This window comes from Galeopterus variegatus, unplaced genomic scaffold (assembly GCF_000696425.1).
Source record: "Galeopterus variegatus unplaced genomic scaffold, G_variegatus-3.0.2 Scaffold686, whole genome shotgun sequence".
NCBI lineage: Eukaryota > Metazoa > Chordata > Mammalia > Dermoptera > Cynocephalidae > Galeopterus > Galeopterus variegatus.
In genome coordinates, this window is record NW_007726797.1 from 184,256 (window position 1) to 203,610 (window position 19,355).

General features: G+C 34.5%; 1 protein-coding gene across 5 annotated transcripts in view; it reads left to right on the plus strand.

The window, feature by feature from the left end:
- RAP1GDS1 (RAP1, GTP-GDP dissociation stimulator 1) overlaps nt 1–19,355 on the plus strand; it is a 138,514-nt gene that overhangs the window by 91,719 nt on the left and 27,440 nt on the right. For all 5 annotated transcript variants that reach the window (XM_008571378.1, XM_008571380.1, XM_008571381.1 and 2 more), the window contains 2 exons: nt 8,410–8,538; nt 17,873–17,998. In XM_008571378.1, coding sequence (XP_008569600.1) covers nt 8,410–8,538; nt 17,873–17,998 — 255 coding nt within the window. The remainder of the gene's footprint in view (nt 1–8,409; nt 8,539–17,872; nt 17,999–19,355) is intronic.

Consider the following 19,355-nt stretch of genomic DNA (forward strand, 5'->3'; position numbering starts at 1 on the left):
GTTGTTATGCTTTTTTATTCTTTATTTACTGTTGTTCTCTATTTACTAACTGTTCTAAAAAATTCTGAGTTTTTACAGTTTGTCCAACAGAACTTTCTAATCAGTTTTCTTGAAGTAGGTTGCATTCATGAAGTTCTGCTACAGATGCCATGTTAAACAAATTGATTTCACTGAAAGAGATCAGTTAGTTACTCTGGTGCCTCTTGCTAATTTTGCCTATTAAATTTGACCAATTAGACTAGGTTAATTTTTATTTATAATCCTCCTAGACTATTACTATAATAATGCTGTTACCTAATGGACAGGCTGAGAGCTTGGTTTTTAGTAGAGGTATACCAAATGCACATTTTGATCTAATTCCACATGGTTGGGTATTGGCATTAATATTCAACTTTGGCCATTATAGAATGACCTTCTGAATGCAAGAATCTGAAATTTTATCTCAGAAAAATGAAATGATTATTATAGGTTTTATGTCAGTGGTTTTAGTAGTGTAATACTTAAAGTTTGGCATTATATTATTACAGGAGTAATACTATCTTGGCATTGTCAGCTTCTAGATTGCTCTTGCAGTTAAGATAGTGTGTTTATCATTGTGATACTACATAGATGCTCACTTTTAACTGAGGGTCATGGAGAAAGAGCAAAATATGTTTGCTCTTCTTTCTCTAACATGGTTTCCCTTTTCTTTTCTTTTTCTTTTTTTTGAGTTTATTTATTTTGTTAATACATATTTATGGGGTACAGAGTATCAGTATTTGTCTACAGTATGTGATCAAATCAATATTATTAGCATGTTCATCATTACAAATCATAATTATTTTTTGTGTCCCTTATCCAATTATTCCCTGTCTCCTCTCTCCCTCCCCCTTTCCCGACTATAGGTGTGACTAACATGGTTTTCTTTATGTGCTTGATGTCTGGATTGGAGATGATTAATCGTAGATATCATTGAATATTATTTTCAAGATTTTCCAATTGTGAAATTTTGAGGTGGCAAAGTTGGTTTTCTGATTTTAACTCATCTTCACAAAATGTAAAGAATTCCCAAATTGAACTTTTTACTGAAAGATTCATTGCCTAAATGGAATTAACTAAAAATTTAAAACAGCTCTTTTTATTTTGTTATAAATTCAAAAGAGAATAGATAATCTAATCTCTATTATTCTGCCTTGATTTGATTTTTACATTTAATAGTTTTTACCATCATTAATTATTGCTGTGTTTTAATATTGTGGTAATGTACATTTACATTTCAACCAATAAAATGTAATATATAAAGCATATAAATTTTCTCTGCACATGGAACACTTACCTGTGTTTGAAAATGAATATTCAGACAGTAACAATAAATCTGAAAGACCAGGGCTTATTTTTATTATTGATATTGCTACACTTGTTGAAGTATGATGGTATCAAGCAAATGATCACTGATCACGCACAAATTTTTAGGTTCCGGAAATGACATTGAAGTAAGCAAGCATTGAGCTTTGGCCTTCTAAGAACTGAGGCTAAAGCCAGAGGTGAGTAATATGAGGGTACTTATAAAAGTTCTTGGAAAGATTCATATTGTCTTTCAGTTCTATTTTTCCATGAACTTTTTGAAGTATCCTCTTAGATTTTGACCAAATATCTATTTGCATCTCTGAATTAGGCCACTTAAAAAGACCATTCAGAGAGAAACTGAAAACAGAAAGGTATGTGTAAAGTAACTTTTATAAAAATTAGTAATGCTGTTTTGTAACTAAAGTAAAATCCAATTAACACTGAACTGCCTATATTTTATTTACTGAAAAAAAATTTTAAATACTGTTTGAAAACAGTATTGGCTAGAAATTGAAAATCTTTGGGATATACAGATGTATCTTAACACAATTTGTGATAATTTCTGTATAATTTTAAAGTGTGAAAAATAAACCATAATAATGCTTCAGAGTAATTAGTAGAATTTGTGCTTTTAAAAAGCCATTATGGGGCTGGCCCGGTGGCGCACTGCTGTAGTGCGCCGCTTGGGAAGCGTGGCGGCGCTCCCGCCGAGGGTTCGGATCCCACATACAGACCGGTTCCCGCTCACTGGCTGAGCGAGGCATGGGAGCAACACCGAGGGTTGCGATCCCGTTGCTGGTCCCAGTCCGGTACGGGGGCGACACTGAGGGTTGTGATCCGTTGCCGGACACGGAAAAAGACAAAAAGGAAAAAATAAAAAAATAAAAAGCCATTATGTCCTTTTGTAAAACAAGGAATTTTTGTTTTTAGAAACATGTTTGTAATGTATACATGTTGGGATAAAAATTAGTTTGCCACTTAGCTCAATTTGCTATACAAAAATTCAGGCTTAAATTTAGACTGTAGATATTGCCTTTATCTTAACAATGCCATAGGAAAGCAGAGACTGGCTAGTTTCTCTTAATAAGAGATGCTTAAGCGAGAGCTGGAAGTACTTCGCTTAAAAAAAAAAAAAAAGACTGGTTTTAAAAATCTGTTTCAGTTTCTTTCTGAGATGAAAGCATAGGATTTTCTTTAATCAGAGTAGACATATCTGTAGAAATTTCCTTTGTAGCAGTATTCATTATGACAAGCAAGAGTTGATCTGTAGCAAATAATTTAACCTAGACTGAGTACAAGGGAAAAAATTATCTACTAAGTTAAGGCATAATCACTCTAGGTGTCATTATATTGAGAGCAGTAAATGAGTAGGCCTTTTAAGGATAATAAAACATTTTTCCTCTCATGATTTTTGCTTTGGGGCTTTTTTTGTTGTTGCTGTTGTTTTACATTACTCTCAGGCATGTAATTTTGTCATTTATTTTTAGAACTTTAGAAAAGGGAAATTTTGCTGTATAGAGACTTTTATTTTCAGAACCGAGAAAGAACTTTTGAATTCTCTTTTCTACTTTTTTATTGTTAACTTTTAGAAAGCAAGAAATGTATAAAATGCATTGCTTTAAATTTCCAATATTCTCAGTACTAATGAATCTTGATTTGCCCCCTCCCCCGCTTTTTTGAAGTTTCAGTCATTGAAATGTATAAATTAAAGGGGTAATCTGCATGCAAAACACATATGCATGTTTTATGTAAAGAAGACTTTTAAAATAATTGATTTGAAGTTCATTTTAAACACATGTAAATAATCTAGTTTTTAATTCTCAACACTAGGTTTAGAATAAAAGTTCTCTTTCCTGATCAATCAACAAAGATACTAAGTAATATGAAACTGAAATGGGAGTCTTATACCTAAACATTTGTGTGTATAAAGTTTTTAACCAGTAATTATCTTCTTGGTAGTTGTATTTAGGTCAGTTAACTTTTCAACCTTATAAGAGAGCTAAAACTTGCTTAAACTTGAAAGCTCTACTTCCCTGTTATATTATTTCTAATTTTTAATTTTCATATCCATTTTTGGAAATACAGATTTGCCTTTAAATCAAAGGCAGTTTTCTTCAGTCTTCAGTATGCTCAAGTGGTTTTTAGCCCATTTGTATTAGAACTTTTCATCAAGACATATTTGCTCGTCAGCTGTATTTGATTGTAGATGGGATTTTTTTGTTTGTTTTTAATTAAACTTTTTTACTTTGAGATAATTGTAGATTTATATGAAATTTTAAGAAATAATACAAAAATGTCCTTTGTACCACTTACCTTGTTTACCTCAATGTGAACGTCTTGCAGATACATACAATAAAACAAACAGGATATTGACATTGATATAGTCAAGATGCAGAATATTTTCATCATCACAGAAATCTCTCATATTGCCCTTTGTAGATGGGGTTTTTAATGCAAGCTTGTAAATAACAATATTATATCTTTATACTTTGAATGTATACATACTAAGGTAGAAAGTGCATTTTGAATTTTGTGTGTCTTATTTCAACACAGTTTCATCGTTAAGTCCTATTTATCAATAAGCTTAATAATCTTAAAACATTGTCAGTAAGGGCTTTAAGAATAAGATAAACATGTTTTAATCTTTTTAAGAAACTTATTTTTAGTAATTGATCAACATAACTTCATTTGTGTTACTGGAATTCTCAGCATAGTTTTCTGGACCTGTAATCTAGTCTATACCAATGTTTTAAACATTAAACTGAAAACTCAAGGGGGAAAAGGTTCCTCAACTTGAGATCTTCTCTCCAGATCTCCACTCGTTGGAGTTTCCATGAGTGTGACCTGAAGAACTTGGAACCATTGAAATTCAAATGTAGGTAGGTAAGTGTTCACACCAGCGCATGCGTTGATTGCCTTATATCTTTTTGTATATGCATCTGTATTGCACCCCCTCAGTGCCTTTCTTCCTTTTCCTCCCCATAGATCATGTAGGGCCTGTGTCATTTTGACATTATGTAATTTTGTAAATATGTATTTTGGTCAGTATTTGTCTGTGATGTTTGTCAGAAGCTATTTTTAAAAAGTCTTCAGACATTTATGACATTGTGCTGTCTAAAGACTGTCGTTCACACATAAGTGTTTGCTGTGTATGGGCCTGGGTTGCATTTTTGTGAATTGCTGTGTTTGTTGAGCTCTGATAACCATTCCCCTAGAGTTGCTGGTACTCATTGAGGGATGCAAGATTCTTAGTCTTGCAATTGTTTCACTTACTCTCTCAAATGTATTCTAGAGGACATGAACTCTTTCTTCTCATTCTAATAATTTCTGTTAGTCTTTCATTTAAAAGTCATACTCCTGATATATTCATGGTAGTATGCGTGTCAGCTATTATCCTTTGAAAAACATTCATAAGCTTTCTTTAGGCAATTTTTTAAAAGTGATCAATTTGCTTCCATTGGTAAGAATTAATTTCAATTTATCCCACACAAATAGGACCCCTACCTAATAATAATAATTTTTTAAGAACCTACTTAATGGTAACATACTAAATTGTAACTGAAATAGGTAAACAGACTCAATCTGAAATTGGTAAACAGACTCAATATTCTCATAGGTTTAAGTAGAGTTCCTACATATATAAGCAAGATGAGATGTTTAGGTGCTTTATTAATGTAATTTCTCTCAAAATATCTGAGCACCAAGATCTGGGATTCCTACCATGCTTTTGATTTTTTTTTTTTCTTTCTTTTTTTCCTATTTTCACTTCTGCCAAGCATGTCATTGAACTTTGGAATGTCTTTTCCATGTTTTCTTCACCCCTGCCTCCAAATCTCTTTTCTTTCTTTTTTTCCTATTTTCACTTCTGCCAGGCATGTCATTGAACTTTGGAATGTCTTTTCCATGTTTTCTTCACCCCTGCCTCCAAATCTCTTACAAAAATTTGGTAATTTTTTGACAGCGATTCTTAACCTTTTAGTCTCAGGACCCTTTAAGACACCTAAAAATTATTGAAGACCTCAAATAATTATTGTAAACCTTTCGTTTACATATATGGAGTATATCTATCAATATTTACTATATTAGAAATTAAAATGAAGAAAATTTTACAAAATTATTTAGTATAACAATAAAACCCGTTGTATGTTAACATAAATAACATTTTTATGGAAAATATTTTCAAAAACAAAAAATAATACTGCTGAGAAGAATAGCATTTTATTTTACTGTGGTGTGTAATGGTGAAAAATATAATGGCTACTAATACAACTTGGTGCTATTGCCCGGGTTCATGCTAAAGTGCCAGCAATTTTACATACCATTGTTTTTACACCATCAGTGAAAATGTCAGTACAATGAAAAAGGCAAATAAAACCTTGGTATTTTTATATAAAATAGGTTTGACTTTGTGATCCTCTGAAAGGGTTTCAGGAACCCCACTTTAAGAACCATATTGTAGGATGCCTCATTATTCATAAAATGAAATATATGTATGTGTATGTATATATATATATATATATTTCCACCCTCCTCTGGGCCTTCATTATCCAAGGAGAATGATTTGCCTGCAGTCAGTGTGAACAAATTTTTGAGTTCAGTATGATTACTGTTTTAGTTAGCATCGTAGAAGTGGATGGAAAAGAAAGTGCCCAATTGGTCCAAAATTAATCTATCCGATTGGATGACTACATATTTTTCTCTTGTGTGTGGTATGTGTGTTATATGTGAGTATATAATTAAATTGGCTCCTAGGTAGTTTTAAAACACATTTTTACGAAGCAACATGATTTTCTTGAGTTATGGCCATTCACACTATATGCCATTTGGCTATGCTATTTTTTCTCCTGATCTGCCACAATTTCAAATATTACTTCTTCAATTTGTATGCCAAAGATTGTGTTAAGCTCTGCAACATTTCTTAACTTTTTGCCCCTCTTTTCCATGAAACCAAAATTTACAACATTGTAAAAGAGGTCCAAGAAAGTGATAGAGATGCCAAGTTAGAAGAACATGAAGATCATCTTCTAAGTGGCTTTCTCCTGTTGAATTATCTCCTTCATAAAATTTATTATTCCTCTGATGTCCCTAAACTGTTGGATTTTTCTAGTTTGTACCAACAGAACTGAGGGGGTGTGTGATGCTTACATATATGCAGACATATAGTGGAGTTTGACTCACACTCAATGCATGCGCTAGTGCTCACGCTTACGTACCTGAAATTTAATGATTCGACAGCTCTGCAGTATTTGGCAAAGTAGTCAAAATGAATAAATAAATGAATAAATAGATAAAAATACTGCTAAGGAGCAAGGATCTGCAGAGGTGATCCACTAATAAAGAACTCTGTCTATGGGTAAGTAATCATAATTTCTAACTTGGAAAACTCCTTAGTGCATGATCATTATAAATACTATAACCACAATGCAGGTATTCTGCCAATATAACATATAGGTTATAACACTATACCCTATAACATAATATAAATATTCTGCCTGTTATAAGTATTGTGAATCATTCGTTAATTGTTGAATTGAATATTCAGAAAAAAATAACGTCAAAAGCATAAAAATAGTCATTTAGTTAAATATATTCTTTTATTTTTATCTCTTTTTAGAATAGACTTTATAATTCAGCCACAAAACTTGAAGTTATTTTAGGCTATTTGGATTCTAAATGTAATCTTCTCTTTTTCTCAGGTTTATTGTCTGTTCTTGTTTTGGTAATGGGTCCCTTTCTAGTATAGGTGGTCCCCTACAACCAAACCAGATAATTATCCATAATTACTCATCAGTTTTTAGGGGCAATAAGCCTCTGTTGATTATCTCTTCATATTTTACTCTAAAATCAGGAAGAATTAACAACAGAGATCAACAGGCAAGTAATCAACTGGCATGTGATACAGCGAAACCCTGCCTTTATGTTCTTTCTTGATAATCACCCACCCACCTCTGTATCTACGGGTTAAGAACTATAAAGAGTAATGAAGGGATTAACAGGCAAATCCTGACAAGGGATTGTGCTATGAGGAAAATGTGTTTTGTGAGAAACAGCTTTATCTTTAGATTACAAAAATGTAAAAGAATTTGGAGAAAATTATTAGCTTGAAAATGGCATATAATTTTAAAGAGAAAAAGAAAAAATTTTGAAAGAGCATTTCTGTATCTTTGGAGGAACCAGTTATTGACAGTGTTTGGCGTAAATATATGAATGTTTATGTGTCTTCTTATTTTGAGAGAGAGTACTTTTGGTTTTCATTTTGGTTCATTTACCTTCATCTTTGCTACAGGTATTCTATTTTCACTGTCCATGAAGAACCATTGTGGAAATACAAGGCATGTTTAATACTACTTTATAACCAATAAGTTGCTTAGAAAATGAAGGCAAACAATGATGACAAGGCCATGTTGTCCTCATTTTCTTCACCTCTCGAGCTAAATTTTTCTCTCTTACTTAGATGATGTGTCACTCTACTTAAGTAAAACTTTGAAAAGAAAAATATTTTAGTTTATCCATTTTTTTCTTCTTAAAACTACATTTCTCCTAGTAGTCATCAAAGAACACTCTGCTCAAGAATACTCCGAACCAATCATTTTTGTGTATTTATTATATACTTTTTATTTTTTATTATTAAAAACTGTTTATAAAGGATTCTAAGATTTTTGTCTCCTTTCTTGGTCTTTATTAAACTTGCTGTTTTTCTTTTCATATATTCTGTGATTTCCTGTAATACAGATGTTACATTGTCTAACTTTTCCACTTAAAAACAAATGGTAATGTTTAATTGTTTATACATCTTAAAAGCCTGATCTTTAAAGGTAGAAGTTATACCCCATTTTAAAAAACATGAATGATTCGATATATTCTTTAAATTATTTTCATTTCTAAGTTTCTTTTGGTCATTAAAAAGATTCAAAATCCAGTTCCTCTAAACTCATGTTTAAAATGAGATAAATCATATGAATAGACTTCATTTTCCTTCGCTGTATTTCAAATGGCATTGAGTTTATAATAGGGAAGTTAAGATGTGTTTTCTTCTTATTCATGTTCATTTGATATGTGAACACTTTTTTTTCTTTTTTACAGATTCACTTCAAGCTCAACTTATCAATATGGGTGTTATTCCCACGTTAGTGAAATTACTGGGCATCCACTGCCAAAATGCAGCTCTTACAGAAATGTGTCTTGTTGCATTTGGTAATTTAGCAGAACTTGGTAAGTCCTAGGCATAAAACATACTTAATTAACTTGTTAATGCACTTACAATAATTTTCTTTTAGATGTTAAGAACCTGGAAGTCCATTTAGGTTATATTTATTTTTGAAGCATTCAAGATATTTGCTCAATGTTTAAAAAAGTAAATTCAATTAGATTTTATGATTGTGTTGTTTATAATTGGAGCTACTTTGCATCCCTAATTATTTTATGTATTATGGTTTAAAATTTACATTGTACATTATTTGATAGAGTTGAATATTTAAAATTATCTCCACTTAACTTTAATATTCTTAACATGAGAGATGGTCTTGAAATCAAGAATTGTATATCCAGGGCAAAAATAAAAGACATTATAATTTATTTCATTTTGTATAAATTATTTGCTTATCAGGTATAGAGGAATCTAGCATACTGAGGTTCTTCCCCCTCTTTTTACAAAATTCATAAAAACGACAGGGGACTTTTTCATAAGAATATATCTGTAACAGAATTAGAAAACAAAATTTGAGAAATCTTTGAAAATCAGAAGGCATGCAGAACCAGACCAATGCTGGAAACATCCTGGTCATAACAAAGAAGAGGATTGATGGCCTCAGCACCCCCCCTCTCTTTTCTCTTCTATTTTTCTCTATATTATTAGCCTTTCTTTCTTCTCTTTTTCCTCTCCTTTCTTGCCTCCCTTTCCTTCCTGCTCATGATTCTTGACAGAAACTTACAACTCTTGATCTGAATCGGCCTTACAACCATGTTTGTAATAAGTTGTTTATTATGGGCATAGTGAAATGAAATGATGTTTTAGTCATAGCTAAATATAATAGTTACAACAAATATATCAGTTTATTATCACCACTTTATAAATAAGCAAAAGCACCAAGACTCTAATCTTGATGTTTCTAACTGAAGCTCATCTCTCTTTACTACACAGTAAAATCTCAATTTCAATATTTTACTTTTGTTTTGCCTTCAAACTAAGGGAGTAGGGATGATTTTTCAGAGATGTTTTGTAATAGTCATCGTTATTCAGCAGGTCATATCCTAGTATCTGTGAATTTTTCTTGTCTTCTCTCCTCCTCTGCTTTTCTTTTTCATACTAGCCTGATTAACACATTTTTTTCCCATCATTCAAGTGAGACCAAGAATGAAAGAATATTCATTTAATGTTTGACAAAGTTATTATTTTTCATTATTAAAATGATATGTAGGGGGGCTGACTGGTTACCTCAGTTGGTTAGAGCGTGGTGCTGATAACACCAAGGTCATGGGTTTGGATTCCCTTACTGGCTGGCCACCAAAAAGATGTGTGTGTGTGTGTGTGTGTGTGTTCAGTATCATTGGTAGAAATAAAACAAAAATCATGTTATAATCTCATACTGATAGTGACAGTCTTTCTAACAGAAACATAAGCATATCTCTCTTCACTTGCCTTTAGTTTCATCATACTGAAAGAGTGCAAATCCTTTATTTTACATTTTAATATGAGTAGTTTCTGTCTAATACAGTAGCCACCAGCCACATGTGGCTGTTGAATATCAGAATATGCATAGTGAGGGCCAGCCTGGTGGCGCACTGCTACAGTGCGCCGCTTGGGAGCGCGGTGGCGCTCCCGCCGAGGGTTCGGATCCCAAATACAGACTGGTTCCCGCTCACTGGCTTAGCAAGGTGTGGGTGCGACACCGAGGGTTGTGATCCCGTTGCTGGTCCCGGTCCGGTGCGGGCGCAACACTGAGGGTTGCGATCCGTTGCCAGACACGAAAAAAGACACTATACCCCAATAAACTGTCATCCATTCTCAAATGAGAGTCAAGGAAAAAGGATTAGTGATTATTGCCTCCTTTGGTGAAATGAATACAATAAGAGCCATGGTAATGGAAGAGAGTGCAGCTTGAGAGAGTTTAGTCATAGGGGTCTCATATTTTTTAATAAATAGGGTCTCAAATCTGCATTAAACCTCACTCACCTTTTTGGGGCCCTATGAAGTAAATAGTGCTTAATTCTTACAGTTAATCCAACCCTGTGATTTATTTAGTAATATGAATTAGTGTCATGCTTATATAGTTGGGAAGCTTCTTTACAAGAAGTAAATATATAAAAGGCAATTAGTGTATTTAATTTATCTAAATTACATAGGTAAATAACTTACACATTTGAACCCTCAAATCATTCAGTACACAAATACTGATCTAACTTATGATGTATTTAAGATATTATAAAATATTAACTTTCTTCCAGAAGTGCCTCACAAAACCTCGATTATAAATTTCTCACCTTAGGGCAATGTTTTTCAAATTTTTGGACTGTAGCCCACAAAAAAAAATGCATCATATAATACTGCCTATTGCATAAACACACCTGAAACTAAACAATACTTATTTTTCCTACCATATTCAGCGCACTGTAATAGTTTATATTCTGTTTTTTAAAATATATTAAACCTCACTCACTTTTGCATTGTTACAATCCTAAATTGATTACATTACTTGCTAGTGGATCACTATCTGACATTTGAAAAATACAGCCTTCTAAGATCTTTTTTCTGTATTAGAGAAATTACAGAAAATTCTTGGTGTATTATCTTTTTAAAAAGAATTTGAATTCTCATACAAAGCATCTTTAAGTGATCATTTAAATACTATCACTTCTGATTTTAATATCTATAGTTATTCTTACTATATGTGTAATATATGTAGTTTGTCTTAATTGGATTAAAACATTTGGATTATTCATATTAGGCACTTAAAATTTTATTGGATATGACAAAAATTCTCAATGATTAGGTTTGCTTTGCTGAGTATTTATAAAATTCTTGCTTAGAGAATACATATATACTTGCAGACTTATGTTTTAAAGATTTTTAATGTATAATTTGCCAGCTTGTGCTTTATCACTATGCAGTGTTCTTACTGAGCCCTGTGGATTTCAGAGATTCATGCAAAAGGGGTGTTGGAAGAGTCAAAGAAGGGGAATCCAGTCATTTTATTCTTTAGAGAGAAAGTGAAAGGTTTATCAAAAGCTAAAAACACAGGAAATATTTACGCTATAGCTCTACTCACTATGCAGTGTTCTTACTGAGCCCTGTGGATTTCAGAGATTCATGCAAAAGGGGTGTTGGAAGAGTCAAAGAAGGGGAATCCAATCATTTTATTCTTTGGAGAGAAAGTGAAAGGTTTATCAAAAGCTAAAAACACAGGAAATATTTACGCTATAGCTCTATCAGTCAAAGTTTCATCTCTGTTAACCAACTCTTTTTAAACAAATACTCTTTAGGATAGCCAAAGTTACCAACCACACACCTCTTATAACTTACTTTCCAGTCTTATACATCTTTTGTGTATCTCACTGGATAGTGCTTGGCTCTTATTATTTATTAAACAAATGATAATACGAATGACCACATCAATATGGTACAGTAGTATTAGTAGTAATTGGGGAACGAGAGTTTTGATTGGACAAATGAATAAGGAAAAATAATTTGGGGACAAAAAACAGCACAGTATATTGGGTGAGCTCTGGTCCACGAGGAGAGATGAGGTAAGTAGAGAGCTGCAAAGACAACTTTGCCTACCTTGATGTTTTCCCTGGTATAACAGGAAAATATGCCATTAAAAAACTGCTTCTAAACACTTGGATATGAGTTGCCTGTGTTAACATACCAGGATATGTTTGGGAGGTCGAATAGACAACTTTGATTCAGCCTAGTCCCCTCTAGTCTATATTAAAAGGTAGATAATGTACCCAATTTAATTCAGCCCAGTTTCATACTCTAATTCTAGCCATTACTTCCCTGCCCTATTTGGAAGAAAAAGGATACAAGAGAAATATTTCTTTATCTACTAACACTTAGAGTTTATTTCATGAGTCAGTTATGCCCATGTAATAACAGGTTATACATCAACACTGAAATGTTGCCCCAGAATAATTTTTCTCCTTTCAGTATGGGCTTTACTGCCTGTAAGTTAATGTGTAATGTATTCTCATTGACTCAGGTAAATATTAGGTGTTTCAAATTCATATCACACACTTCTGAATATGGCATATCACTAAATGCTAGAGTTGCTTTTTTCAAATTTTTTAATAAAAATGTTAACAAATTTGTGTGGTTTTGCTCACTAATATATAGTAGCTTTTAAAGATGAAAGAAAAAATAATTTTACAAGTGCAGTCTGTTTCAGAATTGGGGGCAGAAAGGTAAAAGTAGCTCTGTCTTTTTAAGCCTTGTAAGTTTTATGGGACTAAAGGTGTTTCCATTTTTTTCAAAGTAATGAAAAAAAGATCTTTTTCCTCTAGATTTATTTATGCACACACAGTATTAAAGAGAAGCTGTCCTTTGATCCCAACACTCTAACATAACCACTGGATATTTTTGCTTTGAGTCCTAGTTCATGTACATACATAGTTTTTCTACATTCAGAATCATAGCATGAATACATTTTAAAGTTTTCAATCTTGTTTAACATTATGGATTAAACAAATGGGATTTTCCCCCTTTTTAAGTTTTTGTTGGAAAGCAACTAAAACTCCACAGTAAAGGGATTCTTTTTTAAAGGCTTCAGCCAACAAGGAAAGGAGGGAAAAACAGGAAAGAGGATAGCACAAGAACATTTTGGGACCTGAGAAGAAGAAAGGCAGGCAATAATTCACTTAGCAAACCTTTGAAATCTAAATCCTGAATTAGAAAGTTGAGGACTAACCAATTTGTACTTCAGAATATTCAAAAGGCTCAGGCTTTGGTAGTATCAAGATTTCTAGACCCTCTCTCTCTTTCCACACCTTGTGATGACTATCCCTTTCAAATTTAAGCAGAATACTATACTAATTCTCTGGATGGACTAAAGAGAGAGGGTTTGTTGACTGGGACATCAGACTAATTGAAGTAAGAGGTACCAGAATACCATTCCAAAAACAGACTAAGTAAAATCTGAGTGCTGAGAACCTCAATGTTATTATCCCATTTGTCTTCCAGAACATAGACTTAAAAACATTTATTTTGGGGGTTCTCTATAAAATTGCTAGCTGACCCACCCTATAGGGAATCATGCAGTCAACAAGACTACTCATACTCATAGCTCCTAGTCAGTTTTTTAGTTCCCACTTCTTTAACAATGGCAAACCGCTAGAGGTGAGGACAGCCTTTAACATGGAAGATAATTAGAGAAAAGCAACTGGGAGGAAATAGACTGTGCAAGGTGAAAAAAACCTAGTATCTTCAGATAAATGAGAAAAAATACAATAAGCATGAAATTAGAATACTATTTTTTAAAAGAGAACAAAGAAGAACTTGAACATTTAAAACAATATCTAAAAGACAATAAAATGCTTGGAGAAATACTTGCATAAGTCAAGCAAACAAGGAGATGGGAAAGAAAACAAAATATAGAGTAGGTAGAGGATCAGACGAAGAGTTCTAGAGAGAAAAGTTAAACAGAGAGGAGGAAATTGGCAAATAACTCACGTATCACAGAACTATAGCACACAGTTTTCCAGATTGGAAGAATCTGTCAAATGCCAAGCCTAAGAGGTGAAAATAGACCCAGACTATAGCACATCAATGTGAAATTTTAGAATGCTGGGGACAAAGAAAACATCTTACAAGCTTCTGCGGGGAGGAGATAGCATGCAAGAGGTCATGAATCAACAGATATCGGGTATCTGAAACCAACATTGGCAGCCAAAAGAAAATAGATTATTGCTTTCAAAAATTTGAGGGAAAATGATTTCCAACATAGAATTCTATACCTAGTCAAACAATAAAGTGTGTGATTTTAATAAAGATATTGTCAAACATAATATCTCAGAAAATTGATTTTGTATATACTTTTCCTCTAGGAGATGGGTTCCACCAAAACAAGGGATTTAAATTAAAAACTACATAGGAGTCAGGAAACAATATCCAGTAAGAAAATAGGAATCCCTAGTATCATGGTGATGTGAGAGTCCCAAATGATGTGTTTTCAAGGAGCAAACCAAATTGGGATAGATCAAAAGGCTGGTGGGGTGGGTGTTGAGAGAGTTCTTATGGGAGAGGAAATTGGTTAATATCTAAAGTGAATGTGTATATTAAGAGAAGATTAGACAACTGGTGGAGGTGAATTAATGATAAGCACATAGAAAACTAAGAAATGAGAAAAAAACAATTCTGGGGAAAATGAAATAGTGTTCAAACACTAATTATTGATACAACCAGAATTACAATATAATAATTAGATTGGGAAGATGGAGAGTATGATAGAAATGGGGAATAAAGAAAATGAATGCCTCACCTTTCGTAGTAGAAAGTTGATTAAAAATACCTAAAATTAAATAAAGTGGCAATATAAATATGTTATTTAGAGATGTGGAAGTAAATAATAATGAATTAGCTAAAAGAGCTTTGCGTACTTGCTTCTGAGGAAGAAGAAATGGAGGAGTGGGAACTGGAATCTGCTGGTAATATTAATATTAGTCTAACTCTTTAAAGTCATGTATGAGGGTACTTCAAAAAGTTGGTGGAAAAAATAGAATTAAAAGATACTAAGAATCTATGAACTTTTTGAAATTCCCTTTTATAATTTTGATAAAACAATAAAACCTTAGAAAACAACGGTTCTTGGGCCGGCCCGTGGCTCACTTTGGAGAGTGTGGTGCTGATAACACCAAGGCCACGGGCTGGCCCATATGGATCCCTGTATAGGGATGGCCAGTTAGCTCACTTGGGAGAGAGTGGTGCTGACAACACCAAGTTAAGGGTTAAGATCCCCTTACCAGTCATCTTTAAAAAAAAGAAAAAATGAGGGTTCTTGCTAAAGGTCAGTTAAGGATTCGTGGCATTTAATTCAGATAAAATGTTCAAATCGTACTTCATACTGTCTTGTTACTCTATCCACCTGCAGGATAAGTACAGATTTTGTTCTTTTATTCCTGTATTAATGATGGTGCATTGTTTCCTTGTGCTGGCAAACAGGGCCTGGGTTACACAGCAGCAGTGATTTGGTTTTAGTTTAATAAATGTTTAGAGGGATAGAATATGGATTGGAAAGAAAGGAATACTAACACTTATTTTAAAGAAGAGTAAGCATGTAACTAGATGAGTGATGATGTCTGGCTGTTTCACGTATGATTTTATGTTTCTGAAATTCATTTCATTTGGAGAATTCTCTGAGGCAGAGGAACAACCAGCAATGTTCAGGAGTTACATCATCCAATCTATTTAAATCAAACTAACCTCCTTTTAGGGTAGAATGTGCTGACATTTGCAGAATATGATTTCTGAGGCTTCAGGTAGCTTATTGGACACCCTACTTCTACTTTTTTATGGCACTAAAGAATGGTACTTAAAGTTTTGGAGTGGATTGTCATCTTTTCAGCATAGACTACTGATGTATATACCAAAAATGGTGTAATAGAAAGCAAATCAAAACTCTGTTAAGCCATATTAAGATTTGTGTTTCTCCTTTCTTCTTTAATGTTGAGTTTGCAGTATTTCTTACTTGGTATTAACACAGAGATTTACCAGAGACTAGAGAGCAGAATCTAATGTTTGTATTCATTTGCATGTCCATTTAATTACTCAGTCTTTCAATCGATAAATTTATTTTGAACACATGCAGTGTATCAGGCACTGTCCTGTGCATTGTGTTTGTAGTGGTTGAAATAATATACACTGTCTCTAATCTCAAGGTTCTTATAGTTTAGGGGGTGAGATTTTAAATGATTTGCAAATAAATAAGCATGTAATTAACAAATTATGATAATTGCTAGTATGAGAAAGTAATGGAGCAAGGTGAGGGACTAATTTAAATTAGAGGCATAGACTCTAGTTGGGAAAGACCATTTTCAGATACTCAAGATTTCAAAATATCTTTCTCTTATACTCCATATACAGTAGTTTTCTCAGGAAGCTGATGGAGGATGCCTCCATCAAATCAAAGCAAGTGAAGGAGAAAGGACATAGATAACAGGGTATTTAATACAGGAAGGAGGAGAAATGGCCCATCAAGATAATGATAAAGAGATTCCATGAGGTCAGCTGCAATCCCATACATAGAGAGCAACCAGTATAGATTGCATTTGGTCAGAATTCTCTGACAGAAACTTCTCCTAAAAAAAAAAAATAGGATACCCGATGCAACCAAAGAAATTAAGAGGAGAATTGGGGAGAAATAGAATGGATCCTGGTTGTATTTTGGAGAAAGATTGGTAGACCTTGGTGATTCATTGGATATGGATGTTGGATAAGAACAAGTGAGCAATGGCTCCGAGATTTCTGCCTCTGCAGATGCATAGAGGGAGTGTTCATTTACTGGTTAAGGAAGCCTGGAGGAAGAGATATTTCAGGGTATATCAAAAGCTTATTTTAGACATTGAGTTTATGATACTAGAGAGAGATTCAAGTGGAGATGTGAAATGGCCAGTTAAATAAGTAGCCTGGAGTCCAGAAGAGGGCTATTGATATAATTGTACAAATATCAACACAGACACTGTTTGGTGCTATGGAAGAGAATTAGACTGCCTATGTTGAGAGTAAGGATCAAGTAGGTAAGAAAGCAAAGGACCAAGTCCCAAGAAACTGGAATTTACAGAGGGCTAGTGGAAAAGGGGGAGCAAGCTTAGGAGACTGCAGAGTATAAAAGTGGGCCAAAACTAATTTGAAGTGGGTTAGAAACGTACGTGAGTTGAGAAAGTAGAGGCAGTATATATAGACAGTGCTATCAAGAAACTTGTTTGTAAAAGTGAATGAGAATAAATGGTAGTTGAAGAAAGAAGTGGAGTAGAGGGAGGATGTTTGTTTTTAATATTTTTTTATGTGAGAAATACTAAAGCATATTGAAATGCTGATTGATGGTGAGGCTAGAGTGGAGAAGGAGAGGTCGGAGATGCTAAAGAGGCAAGACAGAATGAGACCATCAACTTGTGAAGAATTGGCTTTTAATAGTAGACATGTCAGGACCACTGCAAACACATACCACTTAATGATACTAAAGATAAGATGCTAAGTCAGGTTTAATTCAGCCGCATGAACTACAATCTGTTATGAATAATTTTTTTTTCTTTGACTAAAAGCCTTGAAACTATGAATTTATCACTTAGTAATTTTATTGTTGCTATGGTTACCTATATGTTATGCTAGTGAACATTTTTTATAGCCTCAAATATAATTGGGTTAGAACATTTTCTCTAAAGTCTTAGACATTTTTCCTTTTCAAGGGCATTATAAATGGATTTGATTGTTTCTGTATCTGAAGAGTTTGTATTTATCAGTAATGGTACAAGATGACCAAGTATTAAAAGCAATAGAAAACCATTTCTGGGTTTACTTTTGTTTGCTTACGCTAAATGTTTCTCCTTTATTTTACAGAGTCAAGTAAAGAACAGTTTGCCAGTACAAACATTGCTGAAGAGCTGGTAAAACTCTTCAAGAAACAAATAGAACATGATAAAAGAGAAATGATTTTTGAAGTTCTTGCTCCATTGGCAGAAAATGGTGAGAAAATAAATGTACCTTTTGATTTTTGATCATGTAGACTTTTTCAATTTTTTCCCAGTAGGTTTAATTGCCAGCTGTTTGACTCAAAACTTTTCTTTCTTTTTTTTTTTTTTGTCTTTTTCCGTGCCCGGCAACGGATCGCAACCCTCAGTGTTGCTCCCGCGCCTCGCTCAGCCAGTGAGCGGGAACCGGTCTGCATGTGGGATCCGAACCCTCAGGCGGGAGCGCCGCTGCGCTTCCCAAGCGGCGCGCTATCCAGTGCGCCACCGGGCCGGCCCCTCAAAACTTTTCTTTCTTTTTTTTTTTTTTGTCTTTTTCCGTGCCCGGCAACGGATCGCAACCCTCAGTGTTGCTCCCGCGCCTCGCTCAGCCAGTGAGCGGGAACCGGTCTGCATGTGGGATCCGAACCCTCAGGCGGGAGCGCCGCTGCGCTTCCCAAGCGGCGCGCTATCCAGTGCGCCACCGGGCCGGCCCCTCAAAACTTTTCTTTCTTTTTTTTTTTTTTGTCTTTTTCCGTGCCCGGCAACGGATCGCAACCCTCAGTGTTGCTCCCGCGCCTCGCTCAGCCAGTGAGCGGGAACCGGTCTGCATGTGGGATCCGAACCCTCAGGCGGGAGCGCCGCTGCGCTTCCCAAGCGGCGCACTATCCAGTGCGCCACCGGGCCGGCCCCTCAAAACTTTTCTTTATTGATGTGTTAAGTTTTATTTTGGGTATCTCTAACTTCAGCTATATTATTTGTTCCATAACTATGTCCACATTGACCAATGTTTATAATCAGTTCCTTTGATTCTAAAATCAAAGAAAAAGTGCTTCTGTAGTTTACACATTCTTGTGTCAATCTGGAAAAGGCAGCCTAGAAGCTGAACTCTACTTCTGTACCTTTGTGAGGCAAAGGGGAAAAAAGTTGGAGTCCCAGGCTTGCAACATTGAGGTTACTGGTAAGCCACTGCCTTCCTTGTGCAAAATATCTTAAGAGAGATGCACCCTAGGAGTAAGGATGAATCAGATTAAACAAACCATCCCATATAAATAATTTCTCAAATTCAGTGTCTAGCACATAATCAAAGAGGACCAGACACATGAGAAGACAAGACACTGTAAGCAGGAACCAGCACAAAGAACAGGCAACAGCAACAAATCTCCAGATACTGGAATTATTAGACATTGACTCAGAATCGGTGTGCTTATCATGTTCAGAGAATTCCAAGCAAGCTTGAAAATTAAGAAAAGAAGGGCCGGCCCGGTGGCGCACTGGATAAGTGCGCCGCTTGGGAAGCGTGGCAGCGCTCCCGCCCGAGGGTTCGGATCCCACATACAGACCGGTTCCCGCTCACTGGCTGAGCGAGGCGCGGG